This window comes from Zea mays, chromosome 1, assembly GCF_902167145.1.
Source record: "Zea mays cultivar B73 chromosome 1, Zm-B73-REFERENCE-NAM-5.0, whole genome shotgun sequence".
Lineage (NCBI taxonomy): Eukaryota > Viridiplantae > Streptophyta > Magnoliopsida > Poales > Poaceae > Zea > Zea mays.
The window spans coordinates 5,081,103-5,105,269 of record NC_050096.1 but is presented as its reverse complement, the minus strand read 5'-3'; the positions used below and the strand labels follow the sequence as shown (position 1 = coordinate 5,105,269).

The window sequence follows — 24,167 nt, the reverse complement described above, 5'->3', positions numbered from 1 at the left end:
TCCGAGCCCTGGGTCGGGTGGAGCCTCCTATGGCACCTCTGGCAAAGCCTGGTCGTCCGTCGGTCTTACCTTTTGCGTTAAATGCCCCGGTGACTAGGTCGGTTGGCGCGGTGATTTAGTCAGGGTTGCCTCTCAACGAAGGCAAGGCCTCGGGCGAGCTGGAGATGCGTCTGCCGTGAAAAGGGGCCTCGGGCGAAACGGAAACACCTCAGGGTCGGCTGCCCTTGCCCGAGGCTAGGCTCGGGCGAGGCGCGATCAAGTCGCTCGTATGGACTGATCCCTGACTTAATCAAACCCATCAGGCCTCTGCAGCTTTATGCTGATGGGGGTTACCAGCTGAGAATTAGGCGTCTTGAGGGTACCCCTAATTATGGTCCCCGACAGTAGCCCCCGAGCCTCGAAGGGAGTGTTAACACTCGCTTGGAGGCTTTTTGTCGCACTTTTTTGCAAGGGGACCAGCCTTTCTCGGTTGCTCTTTGTTCCGGTGGGTGCGCGCGAGCGCACCCGCCGGGTGTAGCCCCCGAGGCCTCGGAGGAGTGGTTTCACTCCTTCGAGGTCTTAATGCCTTGCGCAATGCTTCGGCCGGTCTGGTGGTTCCCTCATGCGAACAGGCCGTAGCCCAGGTGCACTGTCGGGGCCCAAGTTCTCGGGCTGGTATGTTGACGCTGTCAACGGTTCGGCCGGAGCCGGGTTTGCGAGAGCAGCCCCCGAGCCTCCGCACGGAGCGAGAGGACGATCAGGGACAGACTCGGCTTTTTTACATACGCCCCTACGTCGCCTTTCCGCAAGGAGGAGGGGGGGAGAGCGCCATGTTACCCTCGATGGGCACCGAACATGGTGTCTCCGGTGAGCTGCAATCGGGTAATCCGAGTGGACGTCCGTGCCCCGTTCGTTGGGGTCGGCTAGGGGCCCGGAGGCACGCCCAAAAGTACCTGCGGGTGATCTGCCGGACCCGGTCCCCTGGCGACGGGGTCCGAGGGCTCGTTGCCTCCCTCCGATGGGATTCCGTTACAGAGTCGTTCCCGCTGGTCTCGGAAACGTCCTAGGGTACCTCGGGAGCGCAGCCCGAGCCTTGGTTATGTATCGAACGTACCCCTGGTCATCCCTCGCTCGGCGTCTGAGGCGACTGTGAACCCTTCGAAAGGCCAGCCTTCGAACCCCTGATCAGTAATGGGCGCGGAGCCCGAGTAGCCTGAGGCGGTCGTGGAACCTTTCGGGAGGCCGACCTTCGAACCCCTGACCAGTAGTGGGTGTCGGGCCCACGCGATCTGAGGTGGCTGTTGAACCCCTCGGGGGGCCAGCCTTCGAACCCCTGATCAGTAAGGAGGCTCGGAGCCTAGTTCCTTCACGGGGAAGGATCCCTTTGGGGGTATCCCCTTTCCCGGTCCCTGTTGCAAGAGATAGAGAAAGAGAAAAAAGGGAAAAAGGATACGAAACCGAGCGACGTGGCGTACCTTTTTTGGTGTGGTCGTGTTGGCGAAGGCGAAGCGTCGCCAGCTGCCCCTGCCAGAAACGTCGCCTGTTCAGCCGCGAAGTTAATGCGTCGGGGTAAGCGGTCGGCGAGGCTGCCGTTGCGTGCGCGAGCCGTTCGAGGTACGGGTCACGGGCGCGTCGTCTTCACACCGTGAGAGGGGGTTCTCTCGCTGCCTCCGGATGGGACGTGAGCTTGGCCGATGGCGTGACCGCTGCTCTCGCGCGCCTGCCACCGTCATTACTGCCGGCCCACTTTTGACCGCGTTTGACCGCGGCGTCGGGCTGGCGCTGCTGGGTCGCGCGCTGGGTCGCCTCGAATCGCGGTATCGGTTCCGCAATCGAGGAGGTGCGGTGGTGGCGCAAGCGGCACAGCGGCTCGCATGCAACACCCGGCGCGCCAGTTGCGCGACGCGTGGGCTTGGGCCTCCGGGCTGGCCTGTCAGGAGTCGGAGAGGCGCGTCCACTTGGTGCGGTTGCATGCCGCCTGCATGGCTGCCTGCCCCTTTCGCCCGCTGGTCTGGGCAAAAGTGGAGGGTTACTTGTAACCGCTGGGTGGTTGCGCGCGTCGTGCGTGGCGGTTCGGCTTCTTCTGCTCGGAGCCGGTCTCCATGACTCGTGGGTCCCAGCCCCCGCGCCGCGGGGGAGGGCTTTGGAGGCGTGTTGGAGAGGACTCGGCCCGCGACGGTTAGGGGCGCAAGCAGGGGGAGTTGCCTTTAAAAGGAGGGCGTCCCCCTTCGTAAGGCGACCATGTCTTCTTCCTTCCTTATGCCTCGTGCTCTTCCACCTTCCAAGCCCCCGGATGGGGGAAACCGCCGTCTTTTCGCCCCATCGTTGGAGGAACGCAACTCCGTGGGAGTTGGTACCCTTCAGCCATCGTTCGGCTTCAAGGATTTTCATCAACCAGCCCGACCGCTCCCCCTCGCCGGGGGTCACCCAAGACGGCAACCACCAGCCCCTGGATGGGGAGGAGCGGCTGGACTGTGGTCTTTGCCCCGCTCCCAGCTGGTCTTCATCATCCCGACCGGGACAGGACCTGGGCCAAGCCGGTGCTCTGCCCCTTGCGTGGGTCGGCCGACCGCCTCCTCTTCCAGCTTCTGGCGGTGGAGACCATCCCCCAGTTCCGCGGAGGAGACGTCCTCCAGTCATGCTGGGGGAGGCGGGTTGTTGCTACCCAGCTAGGATGCAGCATTCCGTCCTCTTCCTCGCTTGCGTAGCGAGGACAGGAGTGAGGACCTGCCGATGCGCCTTGGGGCGACCCGCGTTTGCTGGTGATTCACCCAGAGCTCGTCGCTCCACGGGCTTCTCTGGCGGGGAGGTTGTCCGTACCTGCGGGGACGGAACCGGAGTTCCGTTTGTAATGGCATTTCGAATGCCAAGGTTTTTTGTTCATTTTGGCTTTCGGGGCCTGAACACTTATGTAATGTCGGCACAGAGCCGTGTTTTTTCCTCATTTCTGAGCACTAAGACTCGTCTGTTGTTTGTCTGAACCGCTTCACCAAGCATGAGTCGCCCTGTGTCAAGGTGACGAATGAGGTATCCGTATCCCGGAGGCGTAGGAATCCCTCGGCTCGGTCGGACCTGTCGTCCGAGGCTCCTCTAGCCTAGTTAAAGAGACCCCTCGGCCGCTCTTCGACGAGCCGAGGCCAGGGGTAGCGATATCAGCATGAGCAGAGGCGGAGTTGGCTCGAAAATGAAACCTGGTTGGCCGGAGCCTAGCCAGGTTGTCCGTTGGCAGGATCGATGTCGGAGTTGATCAGCCGAGGCTTCGGACCGGGCTGGCGCCCTCGGAAGGTGGTCGACCGAGGCCCCGGAGGTGGCCAGCCGAGCCGCCTGCTCGGGCCGGATCCGGAGAAGTCCCTGACAGCGATTGCTCGAGCGTGGTGATGACATCGCCCTTCGGAGCGGAAGCCCTCGGACCGCGTCGCCGTCCGAGGCTAGGTCGGGCCTCGCCGAAGGTGCCGTCGATGCCGAGGTTGTCGCCGCCCCATTCCAGCGTTAAGACCCGAGCCTGCAGGGTCAAATCATCTTGTAGCGTGGGCCTTGTGCGGCCGTCGAGGCCAGAACACACACCCTTACTGCGTTATAAAGCTGCGTCTCTTTTCCTCTTGTTTCGAGTATCTGGACTTTTTGTCGGTAGCAGGGATGTTAGTGCGAGCGAGAGTTGCTTCTCGCGGAAGGTGATGAGTGAGGTATCCGTATCCCGGAGGCGTGGGAGTCCCTCGGCTCAGTCGGCCTCGCCGCTTACGCGTACCTTTACCCGTCCATGAGGCCCTGTCATCGATTTGGTCGAGAAGGCTCGAAGGATCGCTTCGACAGAAGGGCTTCCGAACGTAGAGACTTATTCGATCCGCAGAGTCACCTTATCCGAACGCGAGTTACTTATCACAGAAGGTGATGAGTGAGGTATCCGTATCCCGGAGGCGTAGGAGTCCCTCGGCTCGGTCAGCCTTGACTGCTTACGTGTACCCCGTCGTTTCCAGGACCCACTTTTCGAAGTAGTCAAAAAGCACGAAAGATGTTCTGGTAAAAGAGATTTTCTGTTCGAGGAAAATTTCGACGCAGAGGGGGTTTCCCCCCTTTTAGCCCCCGAGGGAGGGTCAGGTCTTGCCGAGGCGAGGCCGACCCTTCCTTGATGACTAAACTTTGTATGGGTGCGAGGCATATGAACAACTTGGAAACATCTTAAGGGTAGAAGCGACGTAGCTGTTGGATGTTCCAAGCGTTGTCGTAGACCTCGCCTTGACTGTTGGCTAGCTTGTACGTTCCGGGCTTCAGAACTTTGGCGATGATGAACGGCCCCTCCCAGGGGGGCGTGAGCTTGTGCCTCCCTCGGGCGTCTTGCCGCAGCCGAAGCACCAGGTCGCCCACCTGGAGGTCTCGGGGTCGGACCCCTCGGGCGTGGTAGCGTCGCAGGGACTGCTGGTAGCCTCGCGGACTTGCTCGAGCTGTGGGTCGTGACCCCCCGCCGGAACGGGGACCACAGCTAGCTCCCGCGGGATATCGGCGCGAGGCACCGGCCTAGGGAGATCGCCATCCTCCGGCACGCCGAGATGGCTGCCTCCGGAGGGATCCCCTAGCTCAACATGGAAACATTCGCGGCTCGGGCCGCAGTCCTTGTCGTCAAGGCTGCGGCTGCCGTCGGAACAGTCGGAGAGGCAATAGTTACATGCGGTCATGAAGTCCCGCATGGCACTGGGGTTGCCAGATCCGGAGAAATCCCAGCAGATGCTGGGGTCGTCATCTTCCTCGGACCCAGAGGGCCCGTAGGTCGAGACGCCCGTCAATCGGTCCCAGGGCGACCGCACACGAAACCCCAGAGGGGTTGCACTCGCCTCAACGTGAGTGTCCGCCAAAGCGAGGTCGCCAGGCGTGTTGAGGTCGAGTCGAAATGACGAAAGATGGGGAGCAGTCGGTACCTTTTTGTCGACGGGGAGCGACGAAGTCACATCGGGGGCTGACCGCGCCGCCGTCTTGGGTACGAGGGCGACGTCCTGCAGGCCCTTCGTGAGCGTGCTGGCGTCGTCCACCTGCTCGGGGTCGACGTGTTGCGGGGGGATGGCGCTCGCCTTTGCCTCGAACGCGAGGGTGACGCCTAGCGTGTCCTCCGCTGGGGCACTGGGGATGTCGATTTGCTCGACAGTCGTCGGAGCGCAGCCTCCCGCTCGGCCCTGGTTGCCCCGCCTCCTCCTCCTCCGATGGCGAGGGAGAGGATGAGGCGAGCTCGAAAGTTGTCCTTCCCCCACGCGGGAAAGACGTCGTCGGTTCCGCCGCCGGCGGGCGGGCTGTCGACCGCCATTGCCGCCGTCGCACGGCGGTGGAAGGAGTACCATGTCGTAGCCGCTGTCGAGAGACATGAACTCGAGGCTCCCGAAACGGAGCACCGTCCCGGGTTGGAGAGGTCGTTGGAGACTGCCCATCTGGAGCTTGACGGGAAACTGCTCGTCAACACGCAGCGTGCCCCTACCTGGCGCGCCAACTGTCGGCGTTTCGAGACCGGGGGGTCCCCGAGCCAACGAGTGAGAGTGCCGCGTGCCCCAGCCCAGATGGGTCGAGCGCGTGGGCGAGCGCGAAGGGGGGAAGAGAGAGCGAGGTCGATGGCCGGAGCCGGGTCGAGAGAGACGGAGATTCCCGCGGCCTTCGTGTTCGTCCCGCGCCCAGGTCGGGTGCGCTTGCAGTAGGGGGTTACAAGCGTCCGCGCGGGTGAGGGGAGCGAGCGGCCCCAAGAGAGCGCCTGCCCCTGCCCTCGTTCCCGCGAGGCCAACCTTCTCTAAGAAGGCCCTGGTCCTTCCTTTTATAGGCGTAAGGAGAGGATCCAGGTGTACAAAATGGGGGTATAGCAAGGTGCTACGTGTCTAGCGAGGGAGAGCTAGTGCCCTAAGTACATGCCAAGGTGGCAGCCGGAGAGGTCTTGGCGCCCAGCCGGTGTGGCGTCGTGGCTGTCGGAGGAGTAACGGAGCCTGGTGGAGGGACAGCTGTTGGAACGGCTGTGCCCTTGCTGACGTCTCCCTGCTTTCGTAAGGGAGCTGAGAGCCATCGTCGTCATGGGCCTAGTGGGGCGCCATCATTGCCTATCTGGCGGAGCTGACCAGATGGGACGCCGGTCTTGTTCTCTGCGGCCTGAGTCATCTCGGGGTAGGGTGATGATGGCGCTTCCTGTTGACGTGGCGGTTTCGTGCCCTAGGTCGGGCGTCGTGGAGGCTCCTCCGAAGTCGAGGTCGAGTCTATCCTGCATGGCCGAGGCCGAACCTGAGCTCCTGGGTCGGGCGAGGCGGAGGTCGTTCGGCAGAGGCCAGGGCGGAGTCCGAGCCCTGGGTCGGGCGAAGCGGAGTTCGTCGTCTTCCGGGGCCTTAGCCCGAGTCCGAGCCCTGGGTCGGGCGGAGCGGAGTTCGCCGTCTTCCGGGGCCTTAGCCCGAGTACGCTGTCTTCCGGGGCCTTAGCCCGAGTCCGAGCCCTGGGTCGGGCGGAGCGGAGTTCGCCGTCTTCCGAGGCCTTAGCCCGAGTCCGAGCCCTGGGTCGGGCGGAGCGGAGTTCGCCGTCTTCCGGGGCCGTGGCCCGAGTCCGAGCCCTGGGTCGGGCGGAGCCTCCTATGGCACCTCTGGCAAAGCCTGGTCGCCCGTCGGTCTTACCTTTTGCGTTAAATGCCCCGGTGACTAGGTCGGTTGGCGCGGTGATTTAGTCAGGGTTGCCTCTCAACGAAGGCAAGGCCTCGGGCGAGCCGGAGATGCGTCTGCCGTGAAAAGGGGCCTCGGGCGAGACGGAAACACCTCAGGGTCGGCTGCCCTTGCCCGAGGCTAGGCTCGGGCGAGGCGCGATCAAGTCGCTCGTATGGACTGATCCCTGACTTAATCAAACCCATCAGGCCTCTGCAGCTTTATGCTGATGGGGGTTACCAGCTGAGAATTAGGCGTCTTGAGGGTACCCCTAATTATGGTCCCCGACAAAAATAAAAGCAAGTCGAAAGATATTTGAATTATAAATGTAAAAACAAATATAATTCAGTAACAAGTCTGTATTATTCATAATAAAACAGACAATTTATTTACAGTTACACGCTAAATCAGAGGTCTAATTATTTAAAATTAGACGTACTCACACTGATTAAAATAGTAACCGAACAAACACAGATTTTATACTAAAATAGAGTTAGAAATTGTGATTGAACAAATAGAGAGTTCAATACGTAAATCTGCAGAAAATAAAATAAACAAAATAAGAAAGACGCTCGTGGCCTATTTTGGCCGAGTCAGCCCATGTAGGCGAGGTGGCCCATCGATTACAAGTCAAGGTGGTTTAGGGATTTTAATCGCCTTCCTTTCCGTCTAGCGCCGCCGCCACCAGGAAACTGCTTGCCCGTCGAGTACGCCTGCGCACGCAGGAGCCGTTTCTTCCGGGCTAGGCCTCGCCAGGGGGCGCCGGCCTGCGCCTTTGCTAGCCTGCACCGAGGCTGGGCCGCCCGCCCGCGAGGCTGCGGGGTGCTCGCGCGAGGCTGGGGCTGCCGGGGCCGGCACGCCCACTAGGCTGTGGCTTGCCTGCGCGCCCGCGAGGCTGTGTGGGTGGCCTGCCTGCGCGCCCGTGTGGCCGCGGCTACCCACGTCGGAGGCGCGCATCCGGCTCTCACCTGCGCTGGAGCGTGCCTGCACGCGTCGTGGCTCCCGTGCCGAAACGCTGTCATGGCCGGGGCTACGCCTGGCCGGAGTGCTAGCCGAGCCCGCGCTAGTGCCCGTAGCCAACCAAAGTCACGCCATCCGAGAGCGCCTCCGCGTCGTGCGCCTGACCGGATCCGCCAAGGACTGCGCGCTAGTGTCGTGCCCGCGGCCAGGTCGCGTTGCCGCGCCCGCGTCGAGCCAGGTTCGGCCGCGTCGGGTCTCCGCGCTCAGGAGGCCGAGCGCCCCTGCCCGCCAGGGCTTCCAAGCGCCTGCACGCCGCCAGGGCGCGGATCCAGCCCACGTCAAGCCGCTCCCAGCGCTTGCGCGCTGCCAGGGCGGAGCGGATCCGACCGTGCTGAGGACCCACGCTGGGGGTCGCGCTCGCGGCCAGCAGCCCGCGGCCGGTCGGGCATCCCGCTGTCCTTGCGCGCGCTAGGTCGCCGAGGCCCACGCTGCCATGGCCTGGGGCCGCCGTGGCCGGCGTCCGCGCCGCTGGAGACGCACGCACGTGGCCGACGCTCTAGTGCCGACCGTCCAGGGCCGCATCCGCGCGCCGCCAGGCCGGGGCCGCGATGCGCCTGCGCCAGAGTGCGCCTCGCCGGTGCTGCACCCGTGCCTGCGGTACGCCAAGGCCGCCTCTTCCCTTGGCTCTCCAAAGTGGCGAAAAGTAGGTTGTACGAGTGTATGGTGAAGACGATGGAGATCTCACCTTGTCTTCCCCTCTCGAATCCTACATGAACACTCGATGTCCAGCAGCAGCAGTGTCCCGATGCCGAGCGTCATCACCGTAGAGGAGAACCGCCAGCGCGCCATCGCCGCTAACACCAACCGCTCGGTGGAGAGAGACTCGTGCTGATAACGTGTTAAAGTCTACTCAGTGATAATCAGATTGAGAGAGATAAAATGACAGAACCGTTATTTGTATTCCACAGATCATTACACTTATATACAAGTGAAGGGGTGTATCCCAAGAGGTGTGTCCCTTGGGGAAAACTGTCGCACCCCTTGGATTGATCACATATATAATATTTTGTAACAGCGCTTACGACTGGCGAGAGCATGGTGATTAGGAGAAATAATAAAATGTTATTACTCGGGCCCATGACCAGTTGTAGAATCCTGAATCCTCGCGGTGGACTGGTGAAAGGCATGCATGGTCTTCCAAACTCGCGCGCACAGGCACAGCACGGGACGTTCGCGCTCGCGGGGGAACAAGGGAAGGAACGCCGTGGCCCGTGGGAACAAGAACAGTTCTAGAAGCTCGTTCGTCCACAAAGCCTGACGTGCAAATCTGACTCTGCGGTTCGCATCGGATTCAACGGGCCGTAGCAGCAGCAGTAGCAGTCGCAGTCGCAGGCAGAAAACGAGCCGAAACGTCAGTTCAATCACGAGAAACTAACGTTGCATTCCCTTGCCTTGGGAAGGAAAAACACATGGAAGCCATGTGGCACGGGCGACATCCACCCATCCTCCCATCCCCTGCCCTCCCAGATTGAAAACCACATGGCCGGCCCCGGCACCGGACCACAGCCAGGAGGACGCATTTGCATCTCGGTCGCTAGATTCATTCATGATTCATGGCCGGCGGGCGCCACTTGAGCTGGGCACATGCCATGTGGAGCCGCCGGCCTTGGCACGCGCACGGCAACCGTTAACGCCCGGGCCTTTTTTTTTCCCCTTTCCCGTGGTGCGGGTCGTCGGCCGCGAAGCATCACGCCACGCGTCGCTGGAATCCTTGGGTTCGGACTTGGGAATGAATGAAAAAGGAAACCTGGTCGCCGATGGCTCCAGCCCTACGGCGGCATTTGGTTGGATGGTTGTTTTGGGCCGCCCATGGCTGCCTTCGAAAACACGTGGCCGGGGTTCAGGTTCAGCCGCCCTCACGAGAATCTTGGCCGGCGCGGCGGCTCCATACGAGAAGGGCAGGTGCACTTGGCAAGGCACCTGAACTGACGAAAATTCAGAGCCAAGCGTAGTATAATACTCCTACTAGGTTCCGTTGAGCTAGGCAGGCACACAACTGGTTGACAATTGACTAGTACCTGCTAGTAAATCGAGACAGAATCCTGGTGCTGGACTCTGATCTGTTCCTTGGTTGACAAGCATCCATCGCACCACGTACTCTTCTTCTTCAATTCTTGATGAATAGCGAGGACGTTTCCTCCGCTCATGATGAACCGCGTCCGGAAATTTCCATCGCTGCTACTCCCAGTCTCCGTCGTGAAACCATACGGTGCTCCTTCTTTCGCGCATCAGCACTTGTCTGAATTCCCCTTTTTCTTTTCCATTCCAGACGTCCCCGCCGGCCGGTCAAAGTTGGCTTCGGCTGCTGATGATGCGGGGGTGCAGGTCGACTTGGGGCGGTCTGGAGGAGTATGGACAGACACGGGGCGCCGCGGCGACGGCGGACAAACAAACTGACGATTGTTCGTTGCAGGAGGCACAGCTTCAAAACGACCAAGACAGAGCAGAGCACCAACGACCGACGTATGTTACGCTAGATATTTCAACTCTGACGTCAGGAGGCCAAATAAACGGAGGGCGGTGACTGAGGGCATGTACAGTGGTGTTTAATGTGAGGGCTCTTAAGGTGTTTTAGGGGGTTATTTGCAAAAAAATCTTAGAGTCGTCTCTCCGTGAAGAGACGCCTCTGGCTCGTAAACCAAGTAACAACAGACGCCTCACTTCCCACTGTACGAATTTGTCGTCTGTTCTATCGATCTGATGCTATACAAATACATTTAATTCTGTATTTATTAATAGACTACGTTTATAGACACTCCATTGTACAATAGAGTCTCTTAGTTGTCTGCTGTGCTTGGAGAATCGTTTTGGTGTCTCTCCACTGTACATGCCCTGATGAGGAGGTAGTAAAAGCCACGTCAGCCGCACCCGGATTTTTTTTTCTTCTCAAACCCTGATATCCGAGTGCGCCTCGCGTCACTTCTTTATCTGCTACGCTTCCACGGAAGAGTGCGCTACGCCTAGAGAGCGTTCGATGCCAGGTCTCCAAGACTCGAGCGATGTCGCAGCTGTCTCGACAGCTGCCACGCGTATGGACAGCGCTGCGTCAACCCTATCGATCCTCTACTTCACTCCAGTCACAAGCCTAGCCTTAGGCATCCCCCTCCTTACGGTTAAGGGTACTGACTTCAAACCTGGCCAACTCCTATAGTGTGACGGACGGTGTGTAAAAGGCCCGGGAACGGATTCACCGCTGTATGGCTGACCGGCGATTACTAGCGATTCCTGCTTCATGCGGGCGAGTTGCAGCCTGCAATCCGAACTGAGGACGGGTTTTTGGAGTTAGCTCACCCTCGCGAGATCGCGACCCTTTGTCCCGCCCATTGTAGCACGTGTGTCGCCCAGTGCATAAGGGGCATGATGACTTGGCCTCATCCTCTCCGTCAACCCTGTCGATCCGCTCCCACGTCGAGGACCTCACGTGTCTCCAAGTGCGACGAGAGGGACTTGGTGTTGGGCACCAGAAGGAGCCAGCGGACGGTCCGGTCGTGGAGCCGGACGATCCGCGGTCCGGACAGTCCGCGCCTGTGGGCCGGACGGTCCGCGCGCGCAGAACAGATTAGGGTTCCGAGTTTCTTGTCGTGTTTGTTAACGAAATTTGCGGGATTAGCTCGGGGAGTTTGTTTGTAACGGGTCCAGCCCCCCTCCTCTATAAATACAGAGGTATACGGCCGATTTGTAATAATCAGTCGAACCTTCAATCAATACAATTTACATTTTATCCTATGAATAGTTCTAGTCTAGTCTAGGTTTAGTCTTTCAATCCCCAAATCTTCTGTTTTCTCTTCGACTCTACGTCAATTAGAGGAGTCTAGGTCGGTCTACCCGAGCCTAGACATCACCTACGATAGGGTCCCTACCGGGAGCGAGATCTAAGCGCCGCTGGCGATCCTCTGCCGCCCCTGCACACGTGCGGACCGTCCAGCCCTAGGGCGCGGACCGTCCGACCGTCAGGCAGGGAACTCTAGCCTCGCGCCAGGTCACGGACCGTCCGACACTGTGCCGCGGACTGTCCGCGCCTGACCAGAGAGCACCACCGCTGGTTCTTGTTGAGTGATTGGCGCCCTAAAAAGGTGTCAACATACTTTTTGGCGACTCCGCTGGGGAAAACACATATAGACCTATCAAATCGGTCCTCAATGACTGGTTCAAAGGATAGCTCTGAAGTTTCCACCGGCAATATCATCACGCCGACATGGGAAACCTTGCCGGCTGAAGAACATCTCCTGCTCGAGGAGCGCCAGGAGCAGCTGACCCAAGAAGCAATGGCGAAGTTCCTGACCGACTTCAAGGTGGACAGGAACAACAAAGTCGTTCGGCAACGGGTGACAGATCTGGTTTCGCTCCGACCTACTACAATTACCCCCAATGTAAGTAGCACCAATGAACTCCAATCTCTTAAAGCTTACATAGAAGAACAGCGAGAGCAGATGCAACGTATCGTAGGGGATATACAAAAAGATCATAAAAGGCTAGTGTGTGTGTTTGATAAGTCTATTATTGCAAATCTTCCTTCGCACGAGCTTGAACTGAGGGAATACACACGTAATTCATCGGCTACAGGTTGTCACGATCAGTCACAAACCCCTTTATGGGATGCCGATAGACATTGTACCTTGGGCAACAACAGCCTCCCATGCACATCGACGATAAATTTACCGATCTGCGCATGTCCGGACCGTCCGCACGTGAGCGCGGACCGTCCGGGCCAGCGGCGGCCGATCCCATTTTTAGAAGCGAATTACTGAGGCCTGCACCCAAGCCGCCACATGCCATGCAAACCCTAGATAACCCATTAGGACCGTCCGCGTATGACGCAAGACAGTTCGAATATAATGTCGGACGGTCCGGCCACATAGCCGGACAGTCCGTGCATGGAGCCGGATGGTCCGCATATTTAACCGGACGGTCCGGCACAAAGTTTTTTGAGGAGGATGGATATCCAACTCCGTATCCGTCCTAGCTAGACTCCCCATCTCACCATACGACACACCAACACCATAATATAATCTACCAAACCCGTGAGAGTGAGTACTTTCCGACCCCTAGAAGGCCAGAAAGGAATGGCCAGTCCTATGAGCCTCATAGGGCATGTATTAACGCACCGCAAAACCCAAACCAATGGGGAGGAAAACAACACACCAACATCCAAACAAACTCACCCATATTGGACCAAAGAGGTTGTCTCAGGTGCGAGGATAACACCCGACATGTCCCCCGCAGGGGTGCCGGCGTCGTCAACTCGCTCTGGTCCGACAGCCGACGAGGTGTCGCCTCCTGCCTGGTCACGGTTGCCCCGTCTCCTCCTCCTCCGGCGAGGAGGGTGGCAGGGCAAACCCGGGTGTTCCTGTTCTGCCACGGTGGGAAGCCGTCGTCGAGTTCGCCGCCGCCGGGCGAGCCGACGACCGTCGTTGCTGTCGCGCTGCGAGGGAAGGAGTACCATGTCGTAGCTGCCGTCGTGGGACATGAACTCGAGACTCCTGAAGCGGAGCACCTTCCCCGGCTGAAGAGGCTGCTGGAGGCTACCCATCTGGAACTCAACGGGAAAGTGTTCGTTAACACGCAGCGAGCCCCTACCTGGCGTGCCAACTGTCGGTGTTTCGGACCCGCGAGGACCGTCAACCGACCAGTGAATTTGTTGCTGCGTGTCTCTGCCCAGATGGGTTGATGCAAGATGGAACACAAGAGGGAAATGAGGCTTATGTTATCTCGCACTGGGGTGCTCGTAGTAGGGGTTACAAGCGTCGCGAGAGAGCGAGGGCGAGAGCGAGAGAGAGAGAGAGTCCCTGCGTGCGTCCGTCTCTGCCTGTCTCATCTGCCCCACCTCCCTCTATGTCAACGTGTGTCCACGTGAACGTCTGCCCACCTGAACGTGTGTCAATGTGAACGTGTGTCCATGTGAACGTGCCTTAGGAAGGCCCTGGACATCCCCTTTTATAGATACAAGGAGATGGCCAGTTGTACAATGGGGTGTAGCTATGTGCTAACGTGGCTCGTGGAGAAGCGCCTTGAGCCCTGTACGCGTTTTAACGTGGCTGTCAGAGAAGTGCCTTGGGCCCTGTAGAAGCACAGCTGTCGGTGCGGCATGGATCCTGCTGACGTTGTCTTGCTTCCGTAGGGAGCTGAGAACCCTCGACGTCATGGATGCACACGGTGAACCATCATTACCTGTTACCAGAGTAACCTTAGATGGGACACCGGTCTTGTTCCTTTGTAGCCTGAGGCAGCTAGCTAGGGGTAGGGTAATGATGTATCCCCTGTAGCGTAGTCGGTCCGAGGCCCAGGTCGGGTGAGGCGAAGACTTCTCCTGAGGCTGAGGCTGGGGTCGGGCGAGGTTGTGACCCCTCCCGAGGCCGAGGCTGAGGCCGAGGCCTGGGGTCGGGCGAGGCGGAGACCTTCTCCCGAGGCCGAGGTTGAGGCCGAGGCCTGAGGTCGGACGAGGCGGAGCTCCCTGCTGCGCCTGAGGCTGAACTCGGGAGAGGTCACGACTTACTGTTGCTAGTCTTGCCTTGGTGGTTGGCACAGTAGCCGGAGCGGGGTGAATAACGCTATTTTCCTGTCAGATCGGTCAGCGAAAGGGCGAAGTGACGGTCACTTCGACCTTGCCGACTGAGGCAAGCGTGTCAGGATAAGGTGTCAGGCGATCTGGGCGATCCGGCCGAGGTCGCTGCACGACAAAGTTCGCCCAAGCTGGGCTTTAGGCGAGCCGAGGGTGCGCTCACTGCCTGAGGAGGCCCTCGGGCGAGGCGTGAATCCGCCCGGGACTACTGTTCCCGCCCGAGGCCGAGGCTGGGCTCGGACGAGGTTGCGTCCCTTGGTAGACGAGGCCCTGACTTGAACCGCGCTTTATCAGTTGTTTATGGTTTGTTCTGAAGATGTTTTCCAACCGCGTTTAGAAGTATTGGGGGTACCCCTAATTATGGTACCCGACAGTTAGTGTCCTACGTAGCTAACCAGGAATTCTAGAGACGAAGGAAGGAGACGAAGGAGTTGGCGGCTGGAAGCATTCTTATTTAGAGTTCAAAAGTGTCTGTTCCTCCTCTCTGTTTTCCCCTTTATACGATTACCGGAACAAGTACTCATTTGGTCCATACATCAGAAGGAAAACGTCCACTGAGCCGGCGCACACGACGGCTACGGCCCATCTTCGTTCCAGCCTCTGGAACTACATCAGCTTCCCCGCGCTCAGTCAATTCCTCTTCCGCATCGGCTCCATACGAGAAGGGCAGGTGCATTGGCAAGGCACCTGACGAAAATTCAGAGCCAGGCGTAGTATAATACTCCTACTAGGTTCCGTTGAGCTAGGCAGGCACACAACTGGTTGACAATTGACTAGTACCTGCTAGTAAATCGAGACAGAATCCTGGTGCTGGACTCTGATCTGTTCCTTGTTTGCCAAGCATCCATCGCACAACGTACTCTTCTTCAACTTCATGATGAATAGCGAGGACGTTTCCTCCGCTCGTGATGAACCGCGTCCGGAAATTTCCATTGCTGCTGGGGACTTGGGCTGATGTGCTGATGTGCAGGTGCAGGTCGATTTGGAGTCTGGACATACACGCTGCGGCGACGGCGGACAAAACAAACAGACGAGATATTCATTCGTTGCAGGAGCTTACGCAGGCCAGCTAGATATTCATTTCGACACGGCGAAGACAGAGCAGCGCACGAACGACGGACGCTAGATATTTCACCTCTGACGACAGGAGGCCAAATAAACGGCTGATGAGGAGGTAGTAAAAGCCACGTCAGGCGCACCCGGATTTTTTTTCTCAAACCCTGATATCCGAGTGCGCCTCGCGTCACATCTTTATCTGCTGCCTTTCTCTCTTTATTTTTTGTCTTCCCTTTCTTTAACAGTCCAAGACCACGATCCATCCCAGACAGAGAGAGTTGGTGAGTGAGTGAGTCAGTCAGTCCTGTCTCAGCTGGGCTGCTGAGCCAGCTCCACTATGGCTATGGCACTATCCAGTACGACGTATCCACTAATCCGTCCTCTTGTCTCTCTTTACGACCGTTGTGTTAGGAAGAAGCTTCTTTTTTCGAAGATGGCAACGGTTAACTGCGAATGCCAAGCACCACGGGCGGCGGGCGCTTCTAGAGGAGATTTGCTTCTATCCGGATCAGGTTCTCGATCGTCCCACTCCCGTAAAGGGTTTGTTTTTTTTTCCATAAACAAAACCAAAACGCAAGCATCCATGAAACAGGTTATATATGACACGTCACACATAGGCCATGCGACAATACATCACTGTTTGCCCTCCATGGCAAGTAAAGCAAAGCAAAGCAAGCGGGTCAACCGCGCGTCCGGTTAGCTAGCTAGCTCACGTGCAGCCCACACACCGCAACACGTTGCCGACCTGACCTCACGCGCGACGGCGACCTCGGCGGCTAACTTATTGCCTTTCATCGTGTCCCAGTTGCCGTTCCCATCCATGGCTTCTTAAGTTCTTACTAGAATCAGTAGCGCCCTATCGGGCGCCATACAGATTCCTTGAGACAGCACAAGTATCACATAAATGAAGACAAATGATTATATGTATATATATCGTACGCCTGCCTCATCCCCTGCAGTGACAATCAGCCTACACCAGAAACATAAGTCGACAATGAGTTAGTGGAAACGTTTCAAACATACGGAGGTAGTTTCTCTTTCCTTTTTTAAAGCATGTGAAATCTGTCATGTTCTAAAATGTGACTAATTCAAATTGTAAACAGAGCATGTGTGTACTGATCAGGTGGAGAATGGAATGAGGTTGGCACCTGGGAAGGACATTGAGATACTATGCCTACACATGCCTTGATATGCCAATAATAATATTGATGCTATTCCAAAGCATGTATGTCCTGTGTAATCAGTCCAAAGGAACCTTTGAGTCTGTATACCTGAGACAATAACAGGAATGGCTCCTCAAGGCAAAAGCTTTTCCAAAACATTCATTTCTATCTTCTCAGAACCGTTGATCACATAGAACATGTAGATACAAGGAAACTCATTGCTAAGACTGCAATTGAGCATATCTTATAGAACATGTAGATACAGGGAAACTCTGAATCAACTCATGAGCAACTCTAAGAAATCAGTTATTAGGGGGTGACTACCACAACTTATCTGTGTTTTTTATATTCAGATTAGACTATTTGTGGAGATATATTACATCGCATCAAATCATTTTTCTCTCATGTTACAAGGAAGAACCAAAAATCAAGGATGTGACACAAAAAGGAGGTATGGGAATTTGGTTTGTAAAGACCAGATAGGAGTTTAGTGAAATCGTTCTTTTTATTAGTCACGTTTTCCACTATCTAGCCAAACAGAGTGTTAAGTAGTTAGCCTCAAATCTCCTTTAACTAAATCTCGTTCTCGATAAAACTTGTGATCCAAACAATCAGCTTGGGGAATTAAAACTGACTTGGTAGAACAAAGAAAAATTGAAGCACACAACTTGCATTGGGCCAGTTTTGAGCACCGTGCAAATCTGCATAAGTGTGTATACAGACAACCAACAAGCAAAATGCACTCATCAGTCATTTACTGCATATATAGATTTATAGTTCAAAAAATAATTGAAAAATAAAAGAAACGACATGAATGTAATTTTATACGAAAAAGACACCATGAATATTGAAAAGAAGGGCACTAATCAAAATAAAAATATGAAGATTCTAGAGTTCTCTAAAGAGGCCATACCTGCAAACTGAATGGTAAACAAACATGCACCCATGAATGCCTCCACACGATCTAGTTCACGAATGGCATGAGAACAAACCTAGACAATCTCCTGTGGACGGCACCCGGCGTGAGTAAACCAAATTTGATCTCCTGCGGACGACACACAACATGAGTGAGAAAATTAGATCTGTAGGACCGAGGAAGACGAAGAAAGGTAAACCGTAGACGGACGCCACGAAACGTCAGGCGGAGAAGAGGAAAATGAGAGAGGAGGTAAAAAAGGAACACTCGATACTCCTTATGGCCATCCCGCACTGACGCCCATGCAGCGGTACTGCCGCCACAACGTGCCTTCGCTGTGGAGACAGTGCCCCCGACGGACTGGACAAAGCGAGGGACCAGGAGGCTACCACGTGCAGCCCCAAAACCTCGACGAAAGCAACTGCAGGTGGGACCAGCAAGGATCTGGGGGCAGCATGACAGCGGGAGTTTGGTGTTCACGAGGAGAACTCGCGGGTGTGTGGAGCGAGGAGAAGCAGTCGGGTGGAGGCGAGGATGACCCGGTCGTGGCCTGTAGAGCGAGAAGCAGCAGGGAAAATGCTGTTTGGGGGGCACTGGTCAGACGGTGGAGGAAAACCGTCCGCGAAGCGTGGGCGCTCACGGGGTGCGTGGAGCAAGGAGAAGCAGCCGGATGGAGGCGAGGTCGACTCGGCCGTGGAGCAGGACACGGTAGAGAAAACGCTGTAGGGGGAGGGGACACACGTCAGCCGGCGGAGGGCAGAGGTCCCGTGAAGCGCGGGGAGAGCTTAAAAGGGAGTCAGGTTTTAATATCTCCGATTGGCTTTCGACTCCAACTGGTACCGTGCCACGGGATGCACGGACAAGGCGTGTCCGAGTTGCCGTACGTGCACGCACCCGCAGCTGGACCGTAGCACGGAGGAGGGGGAGGGAAGGGAAATGCATATCGTATTGGCCCAACTACAATCGGTCGGTCCAGCCCAACACGCCCACCTCCCAAGTCCAAGTCCAAATCCAAGCGGAGCAGAGCAGAGCCGAGCCCGCCGTACCAATCGCCTCCCCGATACATATGACCTGTTTGGTTCAGCTTTTTTCTAACCAGCTTTTTTGAGAATCTAGTTGTGGAGAGAATCTGACTGTGAGAAGAATCTGAGTATTGTGTGGATTACGTGCGGAGGAAGATGAAGTGGTCCAAAGGGTTCAGGATCTAGAAAACAACAGATTTCTACTATCATAACGATTCGACCGATTTTGTGTTCATGTTGATTTTGGCCGGTTTTTATTAAAGCGATTCTTATAGAAGCTGACTGAAAAGCTGGGGCGTTTGGCGATATGCAGCAGCTTTTGATGGCCAGAAGCTGGAAAAATTCCAAACAAACAGGGGCATACACGCCAGTTCTTTCATGTTTCCTGATCTCAGTTTTATGTATTCCATGGTATGCCTCAAAACGCACTGCATTGTTGGGCCTACAATGATCACAAAGGGTCAGATAATTTTACCTGGTAAGCTTTTTCTTCTTCTTCTTGCGACATTTAATCAATACAATGTCATTGTACAATTGGAGCAATATGGATGTAAGGCCCCATTTCTCAAAGTAAGGCATGTTTTCTTTTCAGGTGTGCCTTTGCTTTGGCAATTCCAGTTGCATCGACCTGCTCCTTGCTGCAAGATGGATTCAACATACAGACAACTCAGTGTGACAACTGCATCATTGTAACCCCACCCCGCACTCTTAAATTTCCTGCCTGATGCAATTCAAGGTCCTGTCCTGTGGAGGGTTTCCTGTTCTTTCTTCGATGCCACTTGGACTGAATACCACCTTTTTACTGCAGTGCTTTATGTTCTACCTTCAGCAAGTTGCTTGCATCCTCTCTATAGTGCAGCTATTGTTGGCAGCGAAGTGAACTGTTCGGATTTCTCTTGTGCGGTGTGATAACAGTTCATTGCAGTCAACCACAGTATCATCTTACTACGTCATTGTAAAATGTTCCATCAAAAGATTTACTTGGTTTTAACGCAACAGCAAAACCACTAACAGAAAAATGCATAATATCAGGTTTTTGGATTAGGGAGAGAAATAGATATTTTCAGTTTTAATTTATTCTAGACAATCACAGCGATATATGTGACATATGTATGTGCATATGTGTATCACTACTCACATAAGCAGTAAACAACAGTAAAATTGCACAAATACAAAAGAACAGGTTGTATCCCGTGGAGGGACCGATGCTTAAGGCACCAGTGATTCCATTCACACGAGACATCTCGTGTGCATGTTCGATGTAGTCGTACGCAACCGAGGCAGGCAAATATACGCAGTGCAATCCCTCGAACGACATCGGCAACAAGGAACTTGATCAACGTTAGTCGGACGGACGAATCGAGCAGTCGCGAGTACGCTCCCAAAAACCTGATCGCCCGCACACCAGTGCAAGTGTCGCTTTGCGGACGACGATTTCGGATGCCTGCTCTCCCACTCTCTGTGCTCGCAGAAGGTGGGACGGAGATGTGTTATACAGGATGACAGTAATTGATGGTCATCACTCTAGACAAAATGCGCAACCGTTAGGAAGAAATATTCGGTCCAAGGTATGATCTGCCATGGCCACCACTACCGGAATCTGGCTCTTTGCCGAGTGCTCGGCGCTTTGCCGAGTGCTTTCTATCGTGCACTCCGCAAGGAAGTCTTTGTCGAGTGCCGCACTCGGCAAAGTCCTACTATCGGTAACGACCGTGTTTACCGAGAGCAGGACACTTGGCACAGAAAATACACTCGGTAAAGAAATCTTTGCCGAGTGCCAAACACTCGGTGAATGGCGACGCTCGGCAAAGGGCCGTCAGCAGCCGTCTATAGCTGACGACCGTTATCTTTGCCAAGCGCTAAGTTTTGGCACTCGGCAAAGAAGCTTCTTTGCCAAGTGTTTTACGTCTGACACTCGGCACCATTCTTGGACACTTGGAAAAGTATATTTTTATTTTCCCAATCAAACCTTTTGTTGTACGTTCCTACACTATGTAGACTTACATGTACCATTTTGGCACAATTATAAAAGTGGTTTCTATAACTATTAGATTTAGTTCGTTTAATTGAATTTCTTCAGAAAATTCACATTTGAACTGCATGCAAAAACATGGAATGACATGTGGACAAGTTTGATGATTTTTCGACTTTGTTTGTGTTTTATACAATTTTTAAATAACTTGATGGCAAGTTCACGGTCATGTTTAGTGAGCATGGTGCTCGAAGATTCCGGTCTGCTCCTGAAATCGGTTGTAACTTGTGCTAAATAACATAAATATCATTTTTGCATGCACGATTTTTCATGTTTCGAGTGACTTGTAGTTCAAATCTGAATTATCCGATGAAATTCAATTAAACGAACTAAATCTAATAGTTATAGGAAACACTTTTATAATTGTGCCAAAATGGTACATGTAGGTCTACATAGTGTAGGCACAAACCACACAAAGTTTGGCTGGAAAAGGAAAAAAATAAAAATATACTTTGCCGAGTGTCCAAAGGTGACACTCGACAAAGCGTACTGTGCCGAGTGTCAGCCTAGGTAACACTCGGTAAAGTTTGTTTTGCCGAGTGTCTTACGGGAACACTCGGCAAAATATATTTTAAAATTATTTTGCGCACAGGCGGTTTTAGACTTTTACTATCTAATAACTCAAGAATTGACTACAACTTTATTCTCTATTTACTAATTTATGATATTATGTTTTTTCTTTTCCAGGTGACAAAGGAGAAGCGACTCTGATCTTCTCGGTGTTGAGTTCCAGAATCCGTTTCTTCGATAGGAAGGTCTGCTCGTCGGCGCATCGATCGCAACAAATATAGCCACACACGCACCTGCCCACGCCCAGAAGCAGCACCATAACTCCTCGCCCTGATCAGCAACGATCGACCTCATCATGAACGCACGAGTTCTCCAGTTCCACCTCCTGGCTGCTGAGGCGGCGGCGGCGGAGGATACAGCTCATGGCGCAGAAGGCGACGAGCCGCCGAAGGCTCTGCTACCGAAGATCCAAGCCCAAGGCACGACTGTCGAGCCCGCGTCGTGCCAAGGCCGTGGCCTTGCTCTAACCATGGGGGAAAAGTTTCTCGAGTGCGAGTGTGACAAGATGTTCGCGTCTAAGAAGGCCATATTTGTGCACCTATAGAGGGACTACAAGGGGGCCACCCGTCCGACTATCAACATGGCGGCCGCTGCTGCGACGACGGGTGTCGAAAAGAAGCTATGGGAGAAAGCCGGGCTCTACGGACGCCCGCCCGTGGCACCGCACATGGTTTCTAAAAGTCACCTAGACGGGGGGTGAATAGACGTAATCTGAAATTTATGACTTAAAACACAAACTACAAGTCGGGGTTAGCGTTAGAACTTAAATCAAGTCCGATAGAGAGGGGGAAACAAATCAAGAGCGAATCAGGCAGATGAACATGGCGATTTGTTTTACCGAGGTTCAGTTCTAAAGAACCTAGTCCCTGAGGTGGTCACAAGGATTGGGTCTCTTTCAACCTTTTCACTCTCTCAAACGGTCACTTAGACCGAGTGAGCCTTCTTCCTTAATCTCACGGGTCACTTAGACCCCGCAAGGACCACCACACAATTGGTGTCTCTTGCCTTACTTACAAAGCACTTGAGAGTAAGAATTGAAAAGAAAAAGAAGGCCAAGCCAAGCAAACAAGAGCAACAAAGGAACACAAGAGATCCTCTCACAAGTCCTAATGCACTAGAGTTGATTTGGGGACTTTGAGTGGATCGATCGCTTTGATTGTGTCTTGGAGTGGAGTCTATTGCTCTTGTATTGAATGCAATATTCAGAATGCTTGGGTGCTTGGTGTGGTGGTGGTTGGGGGTATTTATAGCCCTCAACCACCAAGTGGTCGTTGGGGAAGGCTGCTGTTGATGGGCGCACCGGACAGTCCGGTGCGCTGTCCGGTCCGCCGCCACGTCACCTAACCGTTAGGGTTCGGGAGCAGTTGATCGTTGGCGTCGTTGTCTTCTTGTGGCACCGGACAGTCCGGTGTCGCACCGGACACTGTCCGCTGCGCCTCTGACTTCTGGCGCGCACTGTTCACGCGTTAGAGTTGACCGTTGCGCGAGTTAGTCGTTGCTCCGCTGGTGCACCGGACAGTCCGGTGGCACACCGGACAGTCCGGTGAATTATAGCGGAGTGCGCCTGTTGAAACCCGAGAGTGGCTGGTTCAACCCTGTACGGGCTTGGTGCACCGGACACTGTCCGGTGCGCCACACCAGAGCACACTTGATTTCTTTTACTCCTTCAAATTGGATTCCTAACTTGAATATTTATTGGTTTATATTGAACATTTATGCACCTGTTGAACATATATTCTAGAACATACTAGTTAGTCCATTTATTTGTGTTGGGCATTCAATCACCAAAATTAATTATGAAAAAAGGTTAACCTTATTTCCCTTTCAGTTTCGCTCCACTACCTTCATTGTTTTCTACAGTTGACCCTGCTCTGTTCCATACTCCTGCGAGTATCAAAATTCTAGTTAGATGTTGGTAATGCATCTGATATAATACATGCAATCTCTTCTCTGTGTAGGGACAATCTGGGGCGGTATTGAACAAACCTCATGGATCGCCCAGCCATCGCTGCACCAGTCCAGCCGCCCACCTCGATAAGATATTATTTTTCTTAGTGTTGTTCATACTTTGTGAGATAACCCAGTCTGAACTTGTTAGATGTTGGTAATGCTTTGTGAGATACTTGAGACTTATGTTCTTGAGTGTTGGATACTTATGTTTGTGTCCGAACATGTTGGTAATGTTGTGAGAACTTGTTTGATTTATGGTGTTTGTGAGATATGTGATGTATATGTGATATATGTGATGATTATGTGTGATATCTTTTGTTTGTTTGGATGGAATAGCAAAAACAAATAAAAAAGATGTATACTGGTCACTCTGCCGAGTGTAAGGGTCATAGCACTCGGCAAAGAAAGAACGCCTGGGCACCGGTAAAGCTTCTTTGTCGAGTGCCTCCTAGAGCACTCTGCAAAGAAACTGACAAAGTGCCCGCTGGTGGACAGTTGGCAAAGAGGTATTCTCTTTGCCGAATGTATTAGGTGACACTCGAAAAAGGCGTCGTGACAACGACTTTTCTTTGTTGAGTGCCTGATAAAAAGTACTCGGCAAAGAAGCCGTTGCCGATGTACTGTTCGCCGAGCTCTCTTTGTCGAGTGTCGCACTCGGCAAAGTTTTTGCCGAGTGTTTTTTAGGCGCGCGCGGCAGTGGTTTAGCTTTTTCTCAGCTTCTCAATAGATACATCAATGGTCCATCAAATTAAGTTGATTGAATTGTCCCTTGTACTTCCGATATTGTATTAAAGTATTAGTACACCGTAATATTAAAATGTGTCTTTAGTATTGACTATTGAATATTAATTTGGGCCAGGACCACGTTAATTCAACATTCGGAACCGGCCGGTATCGCTCGTTAGGCATGCGCTGCGCCGGAGAAACGCTGGGACTGTTACGAGAGGCTTGCTGCCACCAGCTCCAGCATTTCGTTTGTCTTTTGTGGTGTTGGTTAGGCCTAATCGCCCAATAAATCTCCACCGGGCTGTAGTTCAGTTTCAATTGGGTACACCTAACTAATCGACGACGCAAGGCCCACACATCTGGTCCACGTAGCAGCCGTCCCAATGGTGTTGCGCCAACATGATCGGCGTAGCTATAGCTACCGCATTTTCTGAAATTGAGCAGACAAGCGTGAATGCAACCTCTGTTCTTTTCTTCCTGTGCCAGCAGATGATGGTCAGATGTGTGTGTGCGCGCGCACAGGGGATGCA

General features: G+C 54.4%; 2 protein-coding genes across 2 annotated transcripts; both read right to left on the bottom strand.

Moving 5' to 3' along the window:
* Positions 1 to 7,102: 7,102 nt before the first annotated feature.
* On the bottom strand, positions 7,103 to 8,307 carry LOC100381575 (uncharacterized). Its single transcript, NM_001174400.1, has one exon. It carries the CDS (start codon positions 7,578 to 7,580, stop codon positions 7,293 to 7,295), a length of 288 nt encoding a protein of 95 aa, NP_001167871.1. The 5' UTR covers positions 7,581 to 8,307; the 3' UTR covers positions 7,103 to 7,292.
* Positions 8,308 to 14,654: 6,347 nt separating this feature from the next.
* Positions 14,655 to 15,764, bottom strand: LOC111590576 (uncharacterized). Its single transcript, XM_023301383.1, has 2 exons — positions 14,983 to 15,764; positions 14,655 to 14,889 (listed from the first exon to the last, which is right to left on the bottom strand). The coding sequence occupies exons 1-2, from the start codon at positions 15,197 to 15,199 to the stop codon at positions 14,723 to 14,725; spliced, it is 384 nt and encodes a 127-aa protein (XP_023157151.1). The 5' UTR covers positions 15,200 to 15,764; the 3' UTR covers positions 14,655 to 14,722.
* Positions 15,765 to 24,167: the final 8,403 nt, after the last annotated feature.